Raw genomic sequence first — 25,604 nt, 5'->3', positions numbered from 1 at the left:
AGAGAGGGACAGTGGAACTGCAGAATAAGGATGCATTGTTTCCAAAAGACAGCGATGGCTCAATACTAGACTGGTGGAAGGGACTCAGGGAGTGCTAAAGGTCCACGGATTAGGGGCGCAATACTTGCCTTGCCCTGGGCGCCGGCAACCCACACTACGCCACTGCAGCTGAGCTATAATGGCTCTTCAATGAAGTGGAAATATACATTCATACTCACTGGATGTATTCTTCTTGGACTGCAAGAAGATCAAACCAGTCCATACTCCAGGAAATAAAGCCAGACTGCTCACTTGAGGGAATGGTATTAAAGGCAAAACTGAAGTACTTTGGCCACATAATGAGAAGACAGGACACCCTGGAGAAGAGGCTGATGCTAGGGAAAGTGGAAGGCAAAAGGAAGAGGGGCCGACCGAGGGCAAGATGGATGGATGAGATTCTGGAGGTGACAGACTTGACCTTGGGGGAGCTAGGGGTGGCGACGGCCGACAGAAAGCTCTGGCGTGGGCTGGTCTATGAAGTCACGAAGAGTCGGAAGCGACTGAACGAATAATCAACAAAAACTCACTGTAACTTGCCGTGCTCTGCTGCTTAGGCACTTTCCATTCAAAGCCAGCGAATTTCGCTCAAAGCCAGCGAATTCTGCTCAAGGCCAGTGAATCCCAGTATTGGAGTGAGACGGATGTGCTCAAAGGAGCATAACATGGCAGAGGTAATGGGTGAATCTGAAGCTCAATGTGGCTCAGACCCTCAGTCTACACTGGCCTGTAGACTGTAGATCAAAAGGAAATGGATGTTTGAACTTACCGACAGCTGTTGTCACCATTGGTGTGGAATGAAGTTTCTGCTCTTCTCAAACCCAATCGAGAAAATGCGTGGTACATGGTCAGTGCAATGTCACTGGTGCTGTGGATGCCGTCTGGTTCATCGTAAACATTCTCCCAGTACGATCGAAGGCCTGGAGTGCCGGACGGGTAGTTGCCGTACAGGTAGTAATCCAACTGGCCAATAATTTCCTGATTCACCACCGCTTCAAACTTGCGGGCAAAGAAAGTGGGTCTCGCCGTTTGCTGTGTCAACGTTAAAAAGGGGGAAATGGTGTACCTGGACTGACTTCTTATGGTTGAATCTTAAACATCATCCAAATGAGTGGGGCTGTAATGCTAGCCCCAGCCTATGGGAGTTGGAGTTGTCTTGGTAAGATCTGTACAACAGTGGAACAATCTACCTAGGGAGGTTGTGGGTTCTCCATCTCTGGAGGTTTTTAAGAAGAGGCTGGACAGCCACCTCTCATGCATGGTGGAACTGTTTTTTCCTGCACATTGCAGAGGGTTGGGCTAGATGACCCTTGCGGTCCCTTCCAACACAACAATTCTATGATTCTATGGTTATGGGAATTATGTTCCAAAATCTGGAGACCATCAAGTTGCCTTCCCCTGGTGTAGACAATATTGGCGTAAGTCAGCCTCCCAGGCCTTAGCTAGACCTAAGGTTTATCCCGGGAGCGTCCTGGGGTCATCCCTGTTCATGTAAATGACACACAGGGGATCCTGGGAGCAGGCAGGGATGACCCTGGGACAATCCCGGGATAAACCTTAGGTCTAGCTAAGGCCCCAGATGTTTTGTACTGCATTTCCCATCATCTCCAGAAAAACACAGCCAACGGTCAGGAATGATGGGAATTTTAGGGCAAGGCTGAGCTAAATGAACCAATGGTCTGACTCTCTATAAGGTAGCTTCCTAAATGTCCCTTCTTGCGCCTTGAGAAGGACCTCCATGGTGGGTGCCTGAACAGGCAATAATAACTCACCTGGAACCGGTGGAAATCGGTTGGCTTGAAGTCGTTCGGTGAACAGCCACACCAGTCCACGATGTTCTTGTACTGACATTTGCATCCCAGCTTGCGGTTCCAATTCGTGATCCGCAGGTTGTTGTCCACCATGGAGTCACAGTGAGGGCTGTTCTCCAAGACGGTGTGGAAGAAAGACTGCAAAAACAAAACCCGCAATGTTTTGGTACGCCCTCCCTAACAGGGCTGGCGTGATACATTTTGCTGTTTGAGGCAAAGAACAAGACGACACTCTCTTCTATTCCATGTACAACAACACCCTACCATGCAGCAACTGGTGTACATAGGCTTACTGCTTCGGATACTGGAGGTAGCACATAGCCAACAGGACTAGTAGCCATTGATAGCCTTCTTCTCCAGGAATTTATCCACCACCTCCTTTTAAAGCCATCCAAACTGGTGGCCATCACTACATCATGATATATTGTATTTATTTTTAACAAAACCTCTTATTCTTTTTTGGTTTTTGAACATGTGAGCTGGAATTTGGATTAGATCCAAACAAACACATACACACACACACACACACACACACACACACATACCAGATAGACCGGAACAACCATTTTTGGATACTAGATAGCTTATAGCAGCATCCACCGTCTGGAAAACCTACCCTCGTGTGCTTTGGGAGGTGGAAAATGTAACATCCTTTAAACGCTTCCTGAAAACAGCTCTTTTCATACAGGCTTTCCCTGGGCTGTAACTTATTTTTGGTTTTACATGGTAGTTTAACCTTTAAAGCTTTATATTATGTTCCAACTTGTTGTATTTTACGGTTTTAATTGTGACCTGCCCAGAGAGTCCTGGCTGTTGGGCAGTATAAAAATGAATGAAAGAAAGAAAGGATTGCATTTGAAGTGTCTAGAACATGACAACTGCTTTACAATATTGACACTGAAAAGGAGCCACATGAAAAGGAGGGCACGCTATTTATTTCCGTTGCCCAATGGTTTGCTTTTAACACGACTCTCTAGTCTGCTAGGGTCAAGGCTCTCTTTGCTGCTGCTGACAAATTTCCCAGTGCGGTGAGACAGGCTAGACCAAGCCTCCCACTGAATTTCCCTATTGGTAGGGAAATAGTAAAACACACACACACACCCTCTCAAGCCAAGTCCCCTTTGTCTAGCAATGGCACCATTGCTTTCCTTGGAAGTTGCAACACGCTGAAATCGGTGGCTGAACCCTAAGGCAATAAGAGGGACAATCTGTCTCCTGCAATTATTTCCAAAACGCTTCAACCTTTATCTGCCAATTGGAGGCAGTCAGGAATTCTGATTGGGCCTTTGCTAATTATATCGCTGCAATTCCAGCTGCTACGGAAATCCTGCGTAATGAGGACTGACAGGCCCAGCGGCACCATGGGCATTCTTGGCAGGGTGGCCGTTGATCCATCACCATCACCCCACTCCCCCCAAAAGAAGAGAGAAAATGCATTAACCCCCCAAAAATAGAAAAGAAAAGGGGACAGGTTAGTGTAAAAAAAAATGCATATGTTGTTCCGCATGGAGAGAGGCACTTTTAGAAAGAATTCCTACAATTTGATTTTAAAGACAAGTATCCCTAGTGGTGATAGGGTGGCCGGGAGCCCCCCTCTTTACAGATGGCAGTCCTATATTTAAAGGACTGTCCTGTCCAATCCCAGTTTAAATGTAAAGAACCAGATGGAGCTACTGCCCATCAGCATGTGAAGAGCAAACTCAACAGGTAGGAACAGATCACCTGGCTACATCCTTCCAAACGATGGAGAGATATGCTGTATTTCTGTTTAACTTGTAATGATTATTTCTAAATTTGCATCCATACATAGAAACCGGCACATGCAAATTGTATGTAAATCAGCATCCTCTTTGCATGCTGCATTTCCACTCTTGGGTCACCCTAATGGGGATGCTGGTGACCAGGTGACTTGTCTGCCTTGCTCAGCCTGCTGTCCAGGTGCTGATGATGGGCAACTTCAAAACCCTGCTCTCCTCTCCCTTCTTAGGATTTATTATTTTTTTTATCTTCAAGCTGGATTTGGACTGCTCAGCCCTTCAAATGGAAGACGCTTCCAAACAAAGGACTGTCTTCAGGCAGCTCTTCGATAGAAGACTATCTAGGGTGACCCTATGAAAAGGAGGACAGGGCTCCTGTATCTTTAACAGTTGCATAGAGAAGGGGATTTCAGCAGGTGTCATTTGCATATATGGAGAAACCGGTGAAATTCCGTCTTCATCGCAACAGTTAAAGCTGCAGCAGCTGTACTAGAGTGACCAGATTTAACAGAGGGCAGGACACCTGCAGCTTTAACTGCTGTGATGAAGAGGAAATTTCACCAGGTTCTCCATATATACAAACGACACCTGCTGAAATTTCCTTTTCAATACAGCTGTTAAAGATACAGGAGCCCTGTCCTCCTTTTCATAGGGTCACCCTAAGACTATCTGTAGAGGAGGACACATGGCCACCCTAATTCTCATGCATCCCAGCAGGGCCCAGTGTGGACATTGTTGAGGCCCATTGTCTGTACCACAGTGGTTTTCATAGTTATATAGTCAGAATTCAATCAGAAGAGAAGTAATCTAGAAGGGTCCAAGCCTATCGAATTCAAGGGTCTACCAACACAAGCCTTCGACAACTAAGGCTTTGCCTTGATAACTCCACACTGCAAAGGCCCAGGCAGTCCAAGAGACAGGATGAGACCCTTCCAGAGCACTTCTGAACATATAACTATGAAGACTACCGCAGCACCTGGACAGCAGAGTGTGGTGTAGTGGCTAGAATGTTGGACTGAGAGTTGGGAGATCCGGGTTCTAGTCCCCACTTGGGCATGGAAGCTCACTGGGTGACTTTGGGCCAGTCACAGACTCTCAGCCCAACCCACCTCACAGGGTTGTTGTTGTGAGGATACCATGGAGAGGAGGATGATTATGTAAGCCACCTTGAGTTCCTTGGAGGAAAAAAGGCGGGGTTTAAATGCAATCAATCAATCAATCAGCTCAGAAGCTGGGCCGTGACAGAAATCTACCCTCGGTGGCCATGTTTTGTTGATGTTGGCCACCATTGTTTCTCCACACAAGGCCCTGGACGTCAGCTCAACTTAGAGGCCATTGTGCGGAAGAAACATGGCCATTGCCATAAGTCAGCGTGACGAAGGTAAGCCCCCCTCCCCGGCCCTCTCCTGAATAGAATTTTGCTGAGAACTGTGGCGCCAGTCCTCGGGGCCGATGCACCAGGTTAACAGGTCATGTGAGAATAGAATCCCTCTTTGTTCATTTTTCATTTTTAAGGAGCTGGACATGCACCGATCAAAGGAAATCTTCTGCAAAGAATAACTGGGACACGATCAAATTTACTAGCAAAAACAACAACCTGACTCTAAAGAGCAGTGACATCTTTGGTTAAAAAAAAAAGGGGGGGGAGGGAAATCAATTCCAAGATGATCTATAAATACATGGAATAGCATTAGTATGGCTGACCTCCTCCCCTCCCCCAAGATAATCCAGTTGCCCCCCTTTTAATGTTAAATGACAGCTCAGTGAATATGGATTTTATGCTTGAATCGCCTAGTTAAACCATGCGCCGTCGTTCAGGCGAGAGGAATGATGGGGTAGGGAAAACGTACCCAATTACCCACTGCCCTGTGTCCTTTTATACTGACACAGAACTCTTCTGCAAAGACATTGCAGGAAGAGGTGATCAGAGCAGAAAGAGAAGGTGGCACGTTTCATTTTTTCTTCTGTGAGAAGGAACAGCATTCGAAAGGGAGAATGTTGAAGATACGTGTGTGTAGATGGATACAGACAATCAGTGCGGGCATCTTCTAAATGCATTCAGTGGTGGTGCAGCTACATTAATTTTAGATCCTGGATTTAATGGGCTAATGGAGGCCATTGGAGTCTCATGTATTATTTGAGCTGTGAAGCATGCAACCAATGTGTGTCTTCCCTCCCTGGCCATCGTAATTCCATGGTTTACAACTGCTTCTATGTTCCAGAGAGGTTAGAGCAGTGGTCTTCAACCGGTGGGTCATGACCCCAAAGCAGTCCAGAGCTAATAGTAGGGCTGTTAGCTCTGGTGTCTAAATGAAAATCCCCAGAGGTAAAATGCCACTGAATGCCAGTCGCTGGGGACAAACAGGGGGAGAAGGATCTTGACTTCATCTCCCGCTTGTGAGCTTCCTCCAGGAGGCATCTGGGACACCTTGACCTTCTCAAGGTCATTGTCACCACCTGCTCTTGCTCCTCCTCTTCTTTCTCTTCATTGCTACCATTTGCTTGCTTGACATGGAGAGAGTGTCAGTGAACCAGGACGCTGTGAAATCTAATGCTGCTCCTTCTCAACACCTCCATTGTCTGGACCAGAGTGTCAGGGGGTGGACAAGCAGATTGCTGTGGTGAAGAGGAAGAGCGACTCCAGGGGGTTCTTTTCAGTGGGCCCCCACTGGGGTGAGGGCCCTTAGCCGATGCCCAACCATGCCTACCCAGGACACGAACCCTGCTGGATCAGCTCAGCCTTCAGACTGTTCCAGCACAGCATTCTCATATGAGAAATACATGTATTGGGTTGCATCCAATCTCAGGCGAACTGAATACCCATTCATTTCAATGGGTCTGCTCTAAGTAGGACTAACAGTGGATACAGCTCATCCATTTTGGAGGAAGGCAGTGGCGGTCAGGAACAGAAAGCTGATTTTCTCATATATTTATTAATGATAGTTCTCTCACTTGCTACTAGGAAACAACCATGCTCGGAGTTCCTAGGAAACCGGAACAGAGATAGGATAAGGACCTCTCATTGTCACGCTTTAGCATCTTATCAAACGGTCGCTTGTCCTTATCAAAGAGCTGTGGGCACTTAAGAAAGGGAGGGGGGCAGAAATCAATTTCCCACCAAGATGACTCAAAACTCTATGTCAAGAAAAGATAAACTGTGGTTGTTATAAGTAATGCACATTAAGCAAACAGAGACATTGTTAATGTGCATAACCAAGATGGTGTCTCCTGGACACCGAAGGACAAAGATTTACTACGCAGAGCATCTGAGCCTGATCTTTGGACCACAAAAAGATCCTTTTTGGTCTCTGTGCCTGACCCCAACCTGAGACATCTGGGATTTCACCGGGTAGTGCTCAAACTCTTATCTTTGTAGTTTCAGGAGCTACAACTGGGACCTACGACACAATGGTACAGCAGGGGTGTTGAACCTCTTTCATCCCAAGGACTGGATTCCATTTCAGAGAAACTCTCAGGGGCTGCGTTCCAATGGTGGGCAGGGCCAAAGGCAAAAGGGGGCGGGGCCAAAAATCCCCACACATTTTAGCTTAAAGTAACTAAGCAGGAAATTAACTTCTAAATCAATAAATACCTTTTTCCAGATTCACACATTTTCTCGACACTATATAATTTAAATTAAACCAGAACCCAGGATCGTCCCACAAGGCTGATTGGTGGGAAATTCAGCTCTGATAAAAGGAAGGACATCTTCACAAAGAGCATAGTTAAACTATGGAATTCACCACCTCAAGATGTGGTGATGGGCATCATTTAGATGGCTTGAAAAAGGGGTTGGATACATTCCTGGAGAAGGCTACCCATGGCTACAAGTCCTGATGGCCATGCACTACCTCCAGTATCAGAGGCAGTATGCCTACATACACCAGTTGCTGGGGAACATGGGCAGGAGGGTTCTGTTGCACTCGTGTCTTGCTTGTGGGTTTCTGGTCAACAGCTGGGCTCTGATCAATGCCATCTTGGAGCCATAGGATTGCTCTGACACAGCTTCGAAAGCCCAGCCAAAGGAAGAAGCCATGCATGACAATAAACACTTGAGAGGCGTAATTCAGGCCGTTCAGGAAACCCCCCTGTGGCATATGAGTGCATGAGAGACTTTAAGTTTACTCACCTCAGCTGGAAGCAACGTGTATGAGTAGAACCTCTTCATCTTGGTCACCAGGTCATCATTTGAAAATGTGACATATTCCACAAACTTCCTGTTGAGCAGGAACCAGTCTGAACCGCCATCTACGGTGATACCTTCTGGAATTTTCCGGTCACCGAGGCGCCACATGTGAGTGTCACATTCCAAGAAGAGCCTATCCAGTCCTTGTTTTCTAATGAACCTAGAAAGGCAGGAAAAGAAATGTTAAAAAACAACACCACCAGTTGAACCAATGTTATCACAGCCAGATCTGAGAGACAAGTGGCTTTCATTTCCATTCTTATATTTGTGGACTGGACTTTGGCTCTCAGTGGTATTTATTTCATTGATGTTTGCCATTTCATTGTTGTATCATTTCATTTATTCACCTTGGGAGGGTTCTACCCTGAAAATAAATAACATGGGGGAAAGACCTATAAATATAATCTCGGAGGTGATCCAAGTCAGTTGATGCCTGTGGTGAAGGACAAGATGGCACCTCTTCCATTACCAGTCAACCACACCTGAGGGAAACAATGCAGCTTACAGGTCTCAGGATAACACCTGTGGCTGCCTCCACTCCTGGCATCTCCTTCCTGAGGAGGCCGCCTGTCTTTGCCTCATGGCAGGGCCGGCCCTGCTAGACACAAGATGAATTCATCACCAGTCCCCAACTCAGAGATATGTTTTCGATAGGGATAAGGGCTGGAAGCCAAGGAATGACAAATCTTGCCACTCATGCTATCAGGATTTTAAAAAAGGCATCACCAAAGGTAAAAATAGGAACAAAACAGTCAAGAGTTGGACCTGGGCAGGTACAAGAAAACCGGGTTGGTAAATTGAAACACCCGACATGTGTAACACACACACACACACAGAGAACACCTTGCACTAAACACCTTTGCGACCTCTCCTTGTTTCCCATGAAACTTTGTGGCGCAATTAGCAACTTTATCCTTGATTAGAACTTCTTTGAAAAACAAAATAGCCGAGAAAGCAACCGAACCACGTCACGGATCTAATTAACGGGAGTACAAATACGAAACCCAGACACAGAGACCTCTCTGCGTATTTATTATGTCGAGAAGACAAAAGCAAGATAAGAAGCCGAGAATTTTATTTTGCATGATTTCCATAGACGAGCTTCTAATTTCACATTCTATTACAACGGGATAATGGAAAAAGCCTTGCAATTTTAATGCCGGGTTCTAGAATCTTCAAATGCAATATTTATGCAATTCTCTGCAAAATTAAATATTCATGCCCACCAAAGCTCAATCATTTATTTCTATTATTTGGGGTGGAAGGAAAAACCTCTGAAAAGAATGTTTACTTTGAATATACTATTTGAATTAATTATTTTAAGGAAAGGGTGAGAAGAGGCAGCATAGGCGAATTATGCTTGGACAGCAAATGATGCAATGCATTTTGTCCCATGCCTGGGCAAAAATGGTCCAATTGTCCCTGTTTCCTGGAACCAGTGGGTTGGATCTGGACTTAAGGTGCAGTGCTATGCATGTTTAGACAGAAAGAAGTCCTTCAACTCCTAGCGTTCCCCAGCCAGTATTCCCCAGAATGCTATGTACTACCTCCAGTATCAGAGGCAGTAAGCCTCTAAACACCAGTTGCTGGGGAACATGGGTGGGAGGATGCTGTTGCACTCGAGTCCTGCTTGTGGGTTCCTGGTCAACAGCTGGTTGGCCACTGTGTGAACTTAGTGCTGGACTAGATGGACCCTTGGTCTGATCCAGCAGGGCTCTTCTGATGTCTTAATGCTTTCTGCCTGTGTGCAATTCTTGCTCTCACTATCTGCCCCGTTGTCGGACAGAATGGTATCTCTTGCTTTCCCCACATAGGGCTAATTAATTAATTAATTAATTAATACCATTTCTATGCCTTTATTACATTTCTCATAGTAACAAGCGGCAATTCTCCGTCGTTGTGATCCACATCAGTGCCAGCGGTACGTATCGGAATGAAAAAAGATTTGTCTCACTGCAAGGGGATTAGTCAGACGCGTCCCAATTTAGAGAGAAAATCAGTAACCCAGTCTGTACCTGGGATGAAACAGTTCAGTTATTTATTTATTTATTACATTTATATACCGCCCCACAGCCGAAGCTCTAATTGCAGCGTGATCTCATTCAATGGAGTTTGATGGCTTTGCGGCGGACGGACGCAAGCCACACGGTCAAAAAAGTACCATTCGGTTTTCCACTTCGTCTCTGTCCACAGAGCGCCGGTGTTAATTCAATTTCTGAGAAACTTTTGGCGGTCACAATACAGTGATGGGTGGGGCCAGAGGCAGAGGTGGGCGGAGCTAAAGGGAGGGGCCAACACTCCCAGGAATGCCAACATATTTTAGCTTAAAGTGCTTCTTGCTGCTAACTGAGATTTTGAACATGGCTCTGTAGCTAATAGGCTGCCCGTGCAGTTCTTTCAACACAGATAGAGTATGTGTACAGCTAGGTGTTCCACTGTGTGTGTAAAATCCTCCTCTAGAGTAGAGGTAGGCAACATGGTTCTGGTGGATGCCAATGTGCCCCTGGACACCTTTCTTCCCCTCCCACTTTAAGAAAAATTAATTAAAAGTGATGGTTTTAAATTTTGTATACTTTTTAATATTCACTGTTTTTAACTTTTGTAAACTGCCCAGAGAGCTTTGGCTATGGGGCGATATATAAATTTAATAAATACATAATAAATAAATAAATAAATAAATAAATAAATAAATAAACGTATTTCCTTACAGGTACCTGGGACTTCTGTGAAATAGTTTCCCAGGTGCTGAAAACTGTGGGTTCAAAGCAGTTGTTTAGCATGTTGGGGCTCAGCCCCCACCTCTACTTTGTACTCAGTATTTCAGGCAAGTTACTTGACCTTTGCCCCGGCTGCCATTTTGTGGCGGTACCCAGGATGGTCGGTCAAATTGCCAAATGGGTCCATGGGTCCAAGAAGGTTGCTTAGAGAAGCTCTGAGGGACCAGCATTCCATGGCCTGGATGGGGCTGGCATGGCCTCCCTGACCACGCTGCGGCCTCCCTCCTTGGCTCCACCCACCGCAATAGTTTGGCTTAAAAAAAAAGCCTCCCACTGGAGCCAACGGGAGGCTTTTTTCAAGCTTAATTACAGCTGGGGGGGATGGAGTAGGCTCAGAGATGGGGAAAGAATGGCTAACGTCCCCTCCTTACGTACCACAACCCCCTAGAAAAGAGCTCCCTGTGTGCCAATGAGGCAATGCGCCCTCTGGAAGGTTACCTATGGGGTAATGTGACCCTTGGGTGGTAAGGTTTTCCCACCTCTAGAAGTCAGCAAAATTCTTCTCTGGGGACTGTCCGGTTTCCAGCTCAAAGCAAGTAATACCACCCACGAGGCTAATTATTGCTGATTGCAACTTGGCAATACTTGAAATGAAAATAATAACAATAAAATGAAATTCTATCTCGGATAAGTACCTCCTGTGAAAGGAACAGAACAAGGAAAATGAAATCTACCCTGTCCATTGGAGATTAAATATTCATCTTCTAACATTAATCATTATAATGTTCCGTGATAAAGTCTAAATGACACGTCAAATTAAAAAGGTTGACAGAGGTTTCTCTCTCTCTCTCTTTCTCTCTCTTCCTTCCTAGCGATTAACAGGCAACAGATTTGTTGGAAGTATTTACTAACAAACCATTTGTCATTGTTACTTTTCACATATGGTTTGAGCAGCTCCATGTTTGAGACGGAAAAGGTTGATCCAACACCACAAAACGTGAATGTTTTAGGTCCCCCCACCAAAAAAAACTTTTATGGAAAACCCTATTGTGTCATGGTATGAGGATGTTGATGGGTTATCTTCAAAAACAGCAGACATTAATACGGGGAAATAAGATTTGTTTTTTTCAAATACCAAATCTCCGAATGACCCCATAATAAAATACCAACAGAAATTTGAGTTGATCTCTATTTATCTTTCGGTTTCAACCTCTGAATAACTCTCTAGCACCTCTACTTCTGTAATTTTCCAGAGGTAAACACAGTGGTCTTTCTTTCCATACGGACATGCATTTTAAGGTTATTAAGGTGAAGGTTACTAAACCTATGCAGGTTTAGACAGAAAAAAGTCCTACGACTACCAGCATTTCCCAGCCAGCATGGTTTTGGCACCAGGTGGGCCGTGTTGTGGAGATGGTTCCATAACACTACCAAGAAGGCCCTCTTCTTTGTTGATGTCTTCCCAGCCTCTCTGGGAGGATGCACCCGGAGGAAGGCCTCAGATGATGAACGAAAGATTCAAAGATAGTCGCATGGAAAGCACATGGCAGTAATCCAATGCAGATGTCATCACGCCATGGTTAACTGCAGCCCAGTCCTGGTTTACTAAGAATCAGCCATTGAGGATAGTTAAAAGATGCCATGAGTCTTGGGAGAATGATACCTGAGCATTGATCCTTAAGGCTGGAGCTAAGGGCACATCTACACCACAGGGTGTAGAGGGGGAGGATTGTGGACTTACCAGCTTCTGTGATCCTCCTTGGGCATCTTGACAGCCGCGCAACATCCCAGAGGGACGTTGCGGGCACCGTTTTTTTAAAAAAACACACACAATGGAGATGAGTGCACTTGCACCCCAGCACAAAAGTAGATTAAAAATTAAAATAAAAAAATGATCCCACTTCCTACCCCCCCATCCTCGAAGGGCACGGACTGCTGCCATGTAGCTCCATGCCTATTTCAAGTGCCCCGCTACTTGCAGGGAGGATGGGACAACCTGGGAGCGGTGGCCACACAGCCCACACTCTGCAGGATGGGCACGGACTGTGGAAAAATCAGGTTTTTTTATGGTTCCTGATATCCTAGGGGAAGTCCCCAGTCGTCCTGGCTTGCCCCCGATATCCCCTGTGTGTCATTTGGATACACAGGGACAATCCAGGGACTACCACGGGTTATAGAGATGGTCTAGAGATGCCCCTAAGGGTGTCTTAGGGATCTGAAACTTTAGGGAGCGTGCAACCCCACCCAGAAATAGGGAGTATCACATTTTTGCTCGCAAAACATGCCAACGTGCTCTATTCGAAGCCCCCGAACGCAAGCGTGAGAGTGCGCCCACCAAAAATGTCTGCAAGTTGCCAGACACATGCTCCTGCTCTGGTTACACAACTCCCCACTTTGATTTCATGCACTTTTCCTAATTCGCACAAATTCGCCCTGCAGACTGAATCTATGGAGGAAAGTGACATAAATTCGCAAATTTGCGCAAATCTCCCATTCTGTTGTTGCCCGACTTGTGCAATTGTCCTGTTTGCCTGGGAGCGAGCAGCGATCGCAAAGGTGAACAGGAATCGGGGTGCGAGACGAGCGGCAAAGTGATGTCTCAGGAATCCTTGCTAACTTGAACCTTGCTCATTTGCCAATCCCTATCCAGAACAGCTGATCTCGAAGTGTTTAAGAAACAAGACTCACACGACCCCAATCTCCACCTCACGGTGAATTCACACATGAGAATAACAAGACTGATTGTGACATTGCACTGGCCTTGAATAATGCTTTGCTCTAAGGGGTTCAACTGCATTCCTCTACAAACGGGAAGAATGCACGAGGAGGGTAGCAGGGCTGTGGGGTGAGTGCCCCACCCCACAAGTGCTGGCATGTGGGGTAGCTATGGTCCTGCTTCCAGTCCCGACAGTGGAAACACTTTCTGCATGCCTAGCTGGCATGGGAACTGCCCTACACCAGCGCTGATGTAGTGTGCTGAGCTCATCAACATAAGAAAGGACCCTGGGTAAAAGCCAACTGACTTAAATCCTTTTCATTTCAATGGGTCTCCTCTAAGTAGGACTTCTATTGGATTTCACCCCCTGACTTAAATCCTTTTCATTTCAATGGGTCTCCTCTAAGTAGGACTTCTATTGGATTTCACCCCCGGAGTTAAATCCTTTTCATTTCAATGGGTCTCCTCTAAGTAGGACTTCTATTGGATTTCACCCCCTGACTTAAATCCTTTTCATTTCAGTGGGTCTCCATTGTGTTCGTTCTCCATTTCTTTTTGGCAGACCTATTTTTCCTTTTAGCAGCAATTTCAAACATCAATTTCTTAAATAAGAATAGAATGAGAAGCCAAGCAAAGGCACCTTGCCAAGAACAAGCAGTAAAAGTGGTTTCGTTTTTATTAAAAAAAAAAAATGGCGACCAAAAGTGCTTTGCATAAATTGATGAAGAGTTACTGAACATTCATTGTAAGGTATCAATATTTCTAAACGCCCCTCCTTTGCATTTTTCTTTTTTCTTTCTTTAAAACCCCCCGACAGATACACAGCTCCTGCAATTATTGCATTACGCTTTCCAGATGCGGTAAGTATGATTTTTGTAGCTGACATATTTCAAGAAGCCGCTGTACTCAATTAACCCAAATGAGCGGCAGCATGAAATTTCAAACGAGCAAAAAAACCAACCAAACCCATCCAGTGAATACAGTAGCTAGCGTGAGCGTTGCAGGAAGCAAAGAGGTTAAAAGACTTGACTGCAGGAAGAATAAATTGTGTTTTATGTGAAGTACTTAGCAGTGCTGGGCATTAAATGGGTGAGTCATTGTTACAGTAATACCCAAGCATTTAGTAGATATGTCATTCAGACCAGCAACCTGATTAACTGCTCAAAAGCAGACGTGTAACACGACCAAGAAGGAGACACGTAATGCAGCCGAGCGAGAGAGACAGAGAGAGAGAGAGAGAGACTGTGAACTAAACCCCTCAAACTAGCATCCCCTCCAAACTTAGGGCAGTTTTGTGTGGTTTTGTGCCACAAATCATGAGTTTTGTGTCACCATCCACAAGGGTGTACTGTTACAGCCAATGCAGGTTCATAGTTAACACACACACACACACACAATCAAGGTGGTCATATCACCTCCAGACCGGTAACCAAAGGTTTGTGTTAAGTTTTGTGCCACAAACCCTCAGCTTTGTGCCAGGAACAAAAGTACAAAAATGACATATCTTTTGCTAGGGCCTGGTGAATACTAGGCCTACCCAGTTGAATTTGAAGATGCCTTTTAATAATGTATTCGCTTTTAATCAATTCTATGTATTTTATGGTGTTTTGTATTTGTGTTGTACCCCGCCTTGATCCAGAGGGAGAGGCGGTTAAGAAATAACAACAACAACAACAACAACAACAACAACAACAACAACTAAGGGATGCATTTTTCTCCCTTGCTCATGATGCTCGAACCTAGAGTCATCACATGAAGCTGATTGGTCGGAGATAGAAAGAAGGACTTCGTCACACAGCACATAGTTAAACTATGAAACTCACTACCACAAGATGTAGTGATGGCCACCAATTTAAATGGCTTTAAAAGGGGGTTGCATAAATTCCTGGAGGAGAAGGCTATCCATGGCTACTCCTCCTGATGGCTGTGTTCTGTGCTATCTCCAGTATCGGAGGCAGTAATACACCATTTGCTGGGGGACATGGGTGGGAGGCTGCTGTTTCAACCATGTCCTGCTGGTGGGTCCCTGATCGACAGCTGGTTGGCCACTGTGTGATCAGAGTGCTGGACTATGTGACCCCTTGGTCTGATCCAGCAGGGCTCTTCTTATGTTCTTATGCTCTTATGTAAGGCTGAGGATCTGTGACTGGTCCAAAGTCATCCAGTGAGATTTCTGGCTGAGTGACGAGGAGAACCCAGAACTCCTGTGTCCCAGTCCAACACTCCAATCACTACACCACACTGGCTGTCCCCTATAAACTTGAGCCAAGGTTATTTGCTCATTTTGTGCCACAAATTCTGAGTTTTGTGCCGCCACCCACAACTGTGTACCAATACATCAAAGGCAGGTTTGTTGTTATCATGGAGAAAAGAAAAAAAGAAGCACGTTCATGTATCACTGCTGAACCTGGGCCAAAGTATTGTGTTAGTTTTGTGCCACAGCCTTTGCCTTTTAAATTTGACTATTCAAGAACAGATTCTCAGTCTCAAACTGTAATCTGCCTTCTTGTAAACCACAATCTAGAGTTCACAGCAAGCAAAACAACAACAACAACAACAACAACAACCCATTACAAGAGACTTCCATAACAGGGACTACCCACATTGAAGGAAACTTTGCTAGGAAAGATTTTTCCACCCGTATCTCTCTGATCAACTTCAAAACCTCAATTTGGGTGTGCATCTCTCCATCGTTGAATTGTTACCACCCTCATTTTTTTTGGAATGTTAGACCATGTTCAATATATGTGCCCCTTAGTTGGCTCTCATAATGTAAAGTGGCACATTGTTTTAACTGTTTTAACTGCTTTTAAATTATATATTGTTTTAACTTGGTTTATGGTTTAATTTGTTTTTAACTGTGCTTATTTATTGTTTTATACTGTATGCTTTTATCTGTATATCGCTCTGAGATCTTAATGATATAGGAAAAGAAAGGAAAGGAACCTCTCGTGCAAGCACTGAGTCATTACTGACTCTTCACTGTCATTTTCTTGGCAGGCCTTATAGCAGGGTGGTTTGCTGTTGCCTTCCCCGGCCATTAGTACCTTTCCCCCAGCTAACTGGCAGGCCTTATAGCGGGGTGGTTTGCCGTTGCCTTCCCCAGCCGTTATTACCTTTCCCCCAGCTAACTGGGTACTCATTTTACCGACCTCAGGAGGATGGAAGGCTGAGTCGACCCGAGCCGGCTGCCTGAAACCAGCTTCTGGTGGGATCGAACTCAGGCCGTGGGGAGAGTTTCAGCTGCAGAAACTACTGCTTTACCGAATATAAATGTTTAAAATAAATAAATAAATAAAGTGCACATTTTGGGGGGATAGGTTTACAGAGAAGGAAGTTCTATAAATATATGCTGCAGGTTAGGAAAGGTAGTACCAAGTCGAGGAGGTCACTGGCATGGTGAACGAGTGGTGTCAAGGAAGCTAAAAGAGAAAAGAAGGCTTCCTTCAGAAAATAGAAGTCTTGCCCAATTGAGGAGGACAAAAAGGAACACAAACACGCACAAAGGAAATGCAAGAAGACAATAAGATATCCTCTCCCCAAGGAGCATATTGCTAACAACATCAAGGATAATGATAAAGAATCATTTAAGTATATCAGAAGCAGGAAACCAGTTAGGGAGGCAACTGGACCATTGGATGGAGATTGTGGAGAAGCTGAATGAATTCTTTTCATCCATGTTCACTGCAGAAGATGTGAGACAGATACCTGTGCCTGAACTGATGTTTTCAAGAAGGGAGCCTGAGAAACTGATCCAAATACTAGCAACAAAAGTTGATTTTCTTGACCTTATGGACAAATTAAAATCAAATAAATCATAGGGTCCAGATGGTAACTCCATCCTAGAGCTTTCAAAAAGATCCAAGTCTAAATTATCTGATCATCTAACAAAAATATGTAACATGTCCCTAAGATCAGTCTTTGTACAAGAAGATGGAGAGTGGACAATGTAAAGCCATTTAATTTTTTTTTTAAAAAAGGATCTAACAAAAATATGCAACAGCATTTGTACAAGAGGATGGAGAATGGACAATGTAAAGCCAATTTTTTTTTTTTAAAGGATCCAGGGAGGATGTAGGAAATTACAGGCTGGTTAGCTTAATGTCTGTTCCCGGTAAATTGGTTGAAAGCATTATTAAAGATAAAATCAGTTATGCATATAAAAGGACAACCCTGCTGAAAAAGAAATAGCATCGCTTTCACAGAGGTGATCCACGAAACGTGGGGAGAGCAATCCTATGCCCTACCTTGCAGCTAGTATGGAACCACCAGACAGGACGTTTCCAAAAGCATCTTTAATTATTTTATTGCTCTGTTGCCGTTTTGGTTGTAATTAATCTAAAAACTTTTGATAAAAACAACTTAAAGGCGATAACATAATAACATAACATAGCGTAATACATGAATTGATACTATGTCAGCATACCTATCTATCACAGCGCAATTCTAAGATGTAATTAACTGTTTATGTATTCCGAAGGGAGAGTTCCCATTAAAGACACAAGCTATTATTCCTCAGAAGAGAGGCCAAGTGGCATATTAGAACACTGTATTATTAAATTAATGAGCAGATTTGTGGGTTTGATTCGTCTAAATTGTTCTGGTCCCAGCTGAGGCTGGCATCCCCAATTCGGCTCTGTGAGGAACTGTCATAACTCGTCCTCTGTTCTTTTTTTAAAAAAATATTTTGTCAGCCGCAGGGTTTGAGGAGCGGTGAACAGGTGAGTCAGATCCAAATAGAAGGCATCTACCTGACCTTTTCTTATTGCTTTTCCAATTTAACTCTGCCGTCTGACAGGAACGTCAGCTAAGGCAGAGACTGCCAGTCAGGATGAAGCGATGCATTTCCAAAGTCAAAAGGATCTGCTCTGTAAACAGTTTGTGTATTTAACTGGCCTTATATTTCTATTACACTCTCCAATTCTGCAATTCATTTTTCTTCATAGGCAAGACTCCCAAGTCTGAAACTACACATGACATTCGTCCCCTGGAGTCATTAACCACCATCATACTCCTCCCCAATTACTATCATAGAACTGTGGAATTGGAAGGGACCCCAAGGATCATCTAGCTCAACCCTCTGCAATGTGCAGGAAAACCAATTCAACCATCCATGAGAGGTTCAAACCTCCAGAGATGGAGAACCCTCAACCTCCGTAGGTAGACTATTCCACTGCTGTACAGATCTTACTGTCAGGAAGTTTCCCCCCCTTATATTTAATTAAAACCTACGTAGCTGTAACTTATACCCATTATTTCGGGTCCTAATTTCTGCGGTAATGGAAAGTAGTTCTTGACCAACTTTCCTGTGGCATCCTTTTATGTACCTGAATGGTGGTTCCGACGTCAGTGGGGTGGTGAATCCGCTCCGGGTTTCAGTCAGAACCATTCAGAACCCTAAAGGAGCTATCCAAGCCTGATTCTGACTGGTTCTGACTGAAACCCAGAGTGGATTCATCACCCCACTGACATCAGAATCACCATCCTCCCCTGGTTTCGGATAAGCTGCATTATCGTTGCTTCTATTTGAGTCTGTTATATTCCTATTGCTTAGCTTCAATATGAATGATTGGTGGAGTGTTTAATCTTAGTGTATATTTATTCAGCTGAGTGTGTTTTGATTAGCCCGTTAATATTTGTACGACTACTTAAATTTGGTTGTCATCATTAGTGAATTATCTTGACATGTTGTGACGTTTTCCTGCTGTAAACTTTCTGGGTGTTGTGAACCACTTGGAGCATGGTTTACCATAGAAAAGCAGCATCTGAATAAATGGATGGAGTGTAAACTTTGGCCGGAGGGCAGGGAATTTGGAGTCCAAGCCTCCTCCCACTCCTTTCTCTACCCCAACAAATGACACCCTCAATATTACGTGTTTCAACGCTCTACGGAAGTCACTGACATAGATTAGATCTCCGCTGTAAAGAAGGCAAACTCCGCGTTATGCATTATAAGAAAAGGAATTGAGAATAAAACAGCCAGTATCGTACTGCCCTTATACAAATCGATGGTGCGACCACACTTAGAATACCGTGTACAGTTCTGGTCACCACACCTAAAAAGGGATATTATAGAGCTGGAAAAAGTGCAGAGCAGGGCAACTAAAATGATTAAGGGGCTGGAGCATCTCCCCTATGAGGGAAGGTTACATCAACCGGGATTGTTTAGCTTGGGAAAAAGGAGGCTAAGGGGAGACATGATAGAGGTGTACAAAATTATGCATGGTGTGGAGAATGTGGATAGGGAGAGATTTTTCTCCCTCTCCCATAATACTAGAACCCCCTGGGGTCATCCCATGAAGCTGATTGGTGGGAGATCCAGGATAAATAAAAGGAAGTACTTCTTCACACAGCACATACTTAAATTATGGAACTCACTACCACAAGATGTAGTGACGGCCACCCCTTTTAAAAAGAGGGTTGGATGAATTCCTAGGGGCAAAGGCTATCAATGGCTACTAGCCCTGATGGTTGTGTGCTATCTCCAGTATTCGAGGCAGTAAGCCTGCGTGCACCAGTTGCTGGGGAACATGGGTGGGAGGGTGCTGTTGCACCATGTCCTGCTTGTTCATCCCTGGCCGATGGCTGGTTGGCCACCGTGTGAACAGAGTGCTGAACTAGATGGACCCTTGGTCTGATCCAGCAGGGCTCTTCTGATGTTCTTATGTACACGACTGCTTTATAGCAGTATAGAAGTGCACTGATAACTGTTGGGGCACATTACACATTCCATATACTGCTTTCATAGTGTTATATCCTGCTTTTTATTCCACATTCGTAATGATTCAGCACAAGGTCTAGATCTGGCCATAGATTCTTGTTGGGGTGTTTGGTTTTTTAAAAAGATATTCCTCCCCCCGCCCCCCCACTTTCCTTTCAATTCACACACAAATTTACTTCTGCTTACCTACAGGAAGTTCTGCAAGTATGCAGAAACCATTTGCTTATTTTTTGCTTCACTTCCAAACTGACAGGTGGAATAGAACCACCCAAGTTGAGAATTAGAGGCAACAATGAATGATAGTTCGTCTCCCCCCTCAGCAAATGAATCACAGTGTACAGTATATTTCCGCCCTTAGACAGTCTGCATTATTGAGAAAAATGTCTGTTACACAGAAGTTGATCTCAGGAAGGCCTTTTTTTTTTTCTTTTGGGGGGAAAAATAGATAAGCGAAGAAAAAAATTAAAATGAGCTTCTTGTATTTTGGAGCAGATTGATACACCGCAAGAAAATGAAACGACAACGCTGTCACTCAAGGGACAAAAGCGCGGAGATGTGTTGCTGTTTGCACCTCACCGCCTGCCACCAACTGATAGGCGTGTTGCGAGAAGTGATAAAAGCGTTCTGAAAAACAGCAAACTGTTCAACTGGAAGGCTAAAGGTGTGATGAGGGCTTAATTTTATGCCAGGTTCAGCTCCGGAAACTGACGTCGGCAGCCAGTCTAAACCAAAAGATCTGAATCACAGGGCCTCTGAGTATGTGCAGAGGGGATTTTCAACACCTTTGAGCAATCACGCTCGGTTCCAACGTGGATGAGACAGTTGGCATGGCACTCAGAAAGGCTTCGTCTCCCCATGTCATTCCCTTTGGGTACTGAACACTACCACGCCAAAACACAAGAAGTTCTGGTCCAAAAGTTTCTACTGAGAACTGCCGGCTCAAAACTGCCTGATGTGTAGTTCTTTCTTGGAAAACGTGAAGCTGAAAGCCCCTGTTTAATTAACCACATCAAGTGGTCTATCCTTTACCTCAGGGAGATGCAGACTTTTGGGACTCATGGGCACATTTGGCAGTTTGAGAAATCGTCCTGGGCACCACCCCAAACTGGCTGCCATGGGGGGCGTGGCTTGTCTCAAAGAACAAATAACCTGCCTAAAGGATTGGGTACAAAGCAGAGGTTGGGGGTGACCTACAATACGTTAAACTAGTCATTTGAAACCACAGCTGGTAAGACAATGTGTTCATCTTTTTTTGAGGGGGGGGGAATGGGAGAGGTTGGGCATTTTGGGGGGAGCCCAAAAAGGTGGCCATGGACACCACGTTGCCTACAACTGCTTTACCGGGAGTATACACAATGGTAAAAAGGCAATTATCATTTTAGCTGCTCCATGAAGGCTCACAGAAAAGGTCGCATTACCTTGCATTGTCTCTTCCATGGGACTTCAAGAAGTTCATGTCTCGATATCTGGATAGGAATGCAACGAGCTGGTCATTTGTCCTGTAAAACAATTGGACATTATTGATTGATTTACCATATTTACATACTGGTCCCTATCTAAAATAGTTTCCAGAGCGGTGAACATAGGAATAAAACAGTGAAAAGAGGAAAAGAGGAAAACAACAAATTAAAACATTTCCATTTAAAACCAAAATACCAGTAAAAACAGCACTTAAAAAAGAAGGCTAAAGTTAGCCACAAATGCCGTGAACTTTATCAGAGAGACACAAGTTCAGATTTGGAAAAAGCCATTTGTCTAGTTGCCAAAGTCAACTAAGAATCGCCCTAGAAGAGTCTCTGTGCCTCTTCTCCTTCCTGAACAGAAATATTCTGAATTTCCTAATCATTAAGAACAGCTTCGGCTTAAATGACACCAATTGTTACATGGCTGAAAGACATCCCTTAATTAATTGCGTTTTGAAAATGTATGAGGGAGTAGGGCAAACAGAAATGCATTTCATCTATAAACTGCTTCTCAGTTGATATATTTTTTTGATATACAGATTTGAAATGCAGTTGAATTTGATCAGCCTAGCTCTGAACAGCCCTCCCTCTAGAACCACAGCTTTGTTGAAAGCACATCTTAAAAACACACACGGAGTGTGAAAGAAGCACACGCACAAAATCCATCACGCCCCATCAGAATACTTGGAAGTGACAAATGAGAAAACAGCAGACTTAAGGACATTTTAAAACCAACACACGCAAAGAAAAGTCTCGCGGCCCACAGAGACTAACAGAAGTTTTGTAGCATCCACAAACATTTATGCCACAATAAATTGGTTAGACTTTAAGGCACCACATTTTACTCTCTCTCTCTCTCTCTTTCTCTCCCTCTCTTTTTGCTCCAGCCCTCAGGAATTTAAAAATCAACTTCTCCTCCCTCTCTTTATCAACACTGTTAGCATAGCTGAGCATAATAAATAAATAAATAAATAACTCTCTCTAATAGCAAACATGGGCATAGGTGTGCACATGGGATGTGCCGGGTGTGCCTAGGCACACCCTAATTTTCTGGGGCCACCTCCACTTTCCTGCACCCCTCCTGCTTGAATCAGGTTTTTAAGGGGGATAGGAAAGTGCTTTCTGGAGCCTCTGGAAAGTACGTAACCCCCCCCCCCCGGCATGCTAACGCCCCCCCCCCGAAAGTGTGATTTCTCAACCTCCACTTTCCACCTCCTCCGCTCCAATCAGGGCTTTTAAGGTGCACACCCTAATGAAATGAGCTGTGCACGCCTATGAACGTGGGTAGTGACTGCCAACAAGATGGTAGCCAAGAACCCGCTGAGCTCTGAGCATGCTCCGTAACTATGACGTTGTTGATTGTCAGTTGGAAAAAGAAAAAGAAAATGGAGAACAGGGTGGAAGTTGGGAGTGAAATAGCCTCTACGAACTTTTAACAGTCCGCAGCATCCTGGAAGAAAGCATGGCTGACCGACAGGAAGCCCTGAAGAGGAGCTTTCCAGCTAGTTAGTGAGGATAAATTGCCACCTTCGGTTTCACGTCTCACTGAGCCAGATGTTAAATGTGGCGACGGGCACATCCGCAATGGCGCATAAGCCCCAAACGTGAGGGACTTGGTTCTCAAAAGCTGCGGCAAGCCCCTTTTCAATAAGCTCCCCACGGAGCTGAAACGATTCATGCTCGAAGTTGTGCGGGCAGCCAAAAATAAAGAAACGACGACGACAACAAAAAATCCGGGCGACTCCATCAAAACGGCGCGTCCTCTCAGCAGCTCGCGTTTACAAAACTCTCCAGCCATCTGAAGTAGCAGTTCATTATTGCTCCGATGAATAACGAACAAGTTAACCATTGACTAAGTCCAGAGCAATTGGAGCATCTGTCTATCAATCAACCTAAATGGGTAGATGGGGGCATCCTGGGACCTTCCTTTGATGTGCACTCATGCACGCTTGAAAAGTCTCCCGGGGTCAGAATTTGCATCGCAATTTGGCATCGTGTGCATATATATATATATCGTAAAGCCATGCCAATTTTCACATTTGCTGCTTCACCGGTTCGCCATCTTACGCGGGATGAATAGACATTTAGGGAATTTACTTAGCCATATTTCCACATGAAGAGGCCTGAATGGTTGACATCTTAGGGTGCATTTCTAGGCAAATGCCAGCATGCTAAAATGATCGTTTCAGAGATTATCTTTACTTTTATGCTTTGGCTTCCTCCAAGAATAAATTTAAGGGTCTTTGGTTAAAGGGGGGGGAAACACCCCCACACCCACCCACACCAAGGATGAATTAGCTAATAGGTCCAAGACCTTGTGCAATCATACTTCTACTAATAATAATGTTTTTTTAAAAATAAAATAAAAATAAAAATAAATCATGTTCTCTAACACATCTTTTCTACTGAGCTGCTTTTGAGTTTTCTAAGCAGCTCAAGATGTGGATACAGTTTGTCCAGGCAGGTTGGTGCATCCAAAGTCAGTGGGGTGGTGAGTCCACCCCAGGTTTTGGTCTGAACCAAACCTTCTGGTCTATTATGGGTCCCATGCATTCTGGAATAGAGAAGGAGTGTAAAACATTAGACTGGGAGGGAGGAAAGCAAAATCCCCCCCCCCCCCAGGTTCCAATGAGGTTCCTATCTGCCCTGGGTTCAGCACCTTGGCTAGTTCCTTTCAAGTTCTGGCTGGTTCTGACTGAAACCCAGAATGGAATTCAGCCCCACTGAAATTGGAGCCACCAGACTCCACTGGTCGGAACAACCTTGTTGAATTGAATTGAATCATACTCTCGTTTACAGTAACTGTGCTGTTAAGGTTTTTAAGTAAAATGGGAAAAAAAGAAATGTGAAAATAAAAAGAAAGGAATCATAATAATGGGCTCAAGTTAAAGGAAGCCAGATTCCAGCTGGACATCAGGAAAAACTTCCTGATTGTTAGAGCAGTATGACAATGGAACCAGTTACCTAGGGAGGTTGTGGGCTCTCCCACACTAGAGGCCTTCAAGAGGCAGCTGGACAACCATCTGTCAGGGATGCTTTAGGTGGATTCCTGCATTAAGGAGGGGGTTGGACTCGATGGCCTTGTAGGCCCCTTCCAACTCTGCTATCCTATGATTCTATGATAACTAAGGGCACGGCTAGACAAGGTGGGTGGAGGAGGAGGATATCGCAATATGATGATCGCGAGGTCCTCCCCCTCAGTCTACATGCGGTGCGTGACGTCCTGGGAGGAAGAGGACGTCGCGCCCACCATTTTTTTAATCGAAAAAGAGCGCAAGAGCGCTCCATCGCAAAGGTGTGGTTGTTGTTTTTTTAAAAAACCTCCAGCTCCCCCCACCCCACCCCTGATGGGCATGGACCTCCTGAGGAGCTCTGTGCCCCATGCCTGGTTCTCAGCTCCTTGCAGTTACTCATGAGGAGCAGGGACGAATCCAGGACAGCCTGCCACATGTCCCACAGTTTCGGGATCGTCCCGAGGCTGCAGGAAAAGTCCGGATTAAAGGGTAGGGTGATATCCCGGGGAAAGGGAGGAATCATCCCTCCCTGCTCCCAGGATCCCTTGTGCATCATGTGGATGCGACGGGACGACCCCCGGGATATTGACCTGTCTAGACATGCCCTAGGTCTGCATCAAATTTTCAGCCCTACCCCAAGGTGACTGCCATTTGGTGGGTCCCTTCCCGATATCAGTGCTCCCCCTCCACACACGTAACTCGCTGGTGGTGATAGGTGGCAGCATCCGTACCACTGTGACGTGCGGCAGCAGGGCCATTTTAATTACCCACAGTGCCACGGCGTAATAGCCATTCTGGGGGCATTGTGGGGAATTTCAAAATGGTGGCCAGCTTCCCAGGCCTATATCAATTCTTTTTATTACAGTCAACAGACCAATAAAACATATGAAAACACATAAGAAATATTTTAAATACATGGAAGTAAAACAGAGTATGATTGCGTGAAGCCTCCTTAAAGTTCTGTACTAGAAGCAAAAGGAAGTCTTGTCACCACGACTGATCTGGTAAGGACTGCCTGATTAAGAAATTTAGCGACTTGTTCGGTGGTATGCTTATCTTGAGCCTGTAAAAGGACCGACATAAGGATCACGGACGATCGTCCAGGTAATCGTTGCATGAAAGGATGGATAAGGGCTTTTCTTGCCTCCTGATAGAAGCTGCAGTTGAATAATACGAGGGAGAT

General features: G+C 44.8%; 1 protein-coding gene across 1 annotated transcript in view; it reads right to left on the bottom strand.

Annotated features, from left to right (window-relative positions):
• XYLT1 (xylosyltransferase 1) overlaps positions 1-25,604 on the bottom strand; it is a 202,236-nt gene that overhangs the window by 22,772 nt on the left and 153,860 nt on the right. The window contains exons 6-9 of the mRNA XM_063143471.1: positions 21,363-21,443; positions 7,734-7,950; positions 1,809-1,985; positions 806-1,068 (exon numbers count right to left, since the gene is read on the bottom strand). Coding sequence (XP_062999541.1) covers positions 806-1,068; positions 1,809-1,985; positions 7,734-7,950; positions 21,363-21,443 — 738 coding nt within the window. The remainder of the gene's footprint in view (positions 1-805; positions 1,069-1,808; positions 1,986-7,733; positions 7,951-21,362; positions 21,444-25,604) is intronic.

Source organism: Elgaria multicarinata, chromosome 17 (assembly GCF_023053635.1).
Source record: "Elgaria multicarinata webbii isolate HBS135686 ecotype San Diego chromosome 17, rElgMul1.1.pri, whole genome shotgun sequence".
NCBI classification, from domain to species: Eukaryota; Metazoa; Chordata; class Lepidosauria; order Squamata; family Anguidae; genus Elgaria; species Elgaria multicarinata.
The sequence above is the reverse complement of the archived record's forward strand: the minus strand, read 5'-3'. Positions and strand labels throughout refer to the sequence as shown.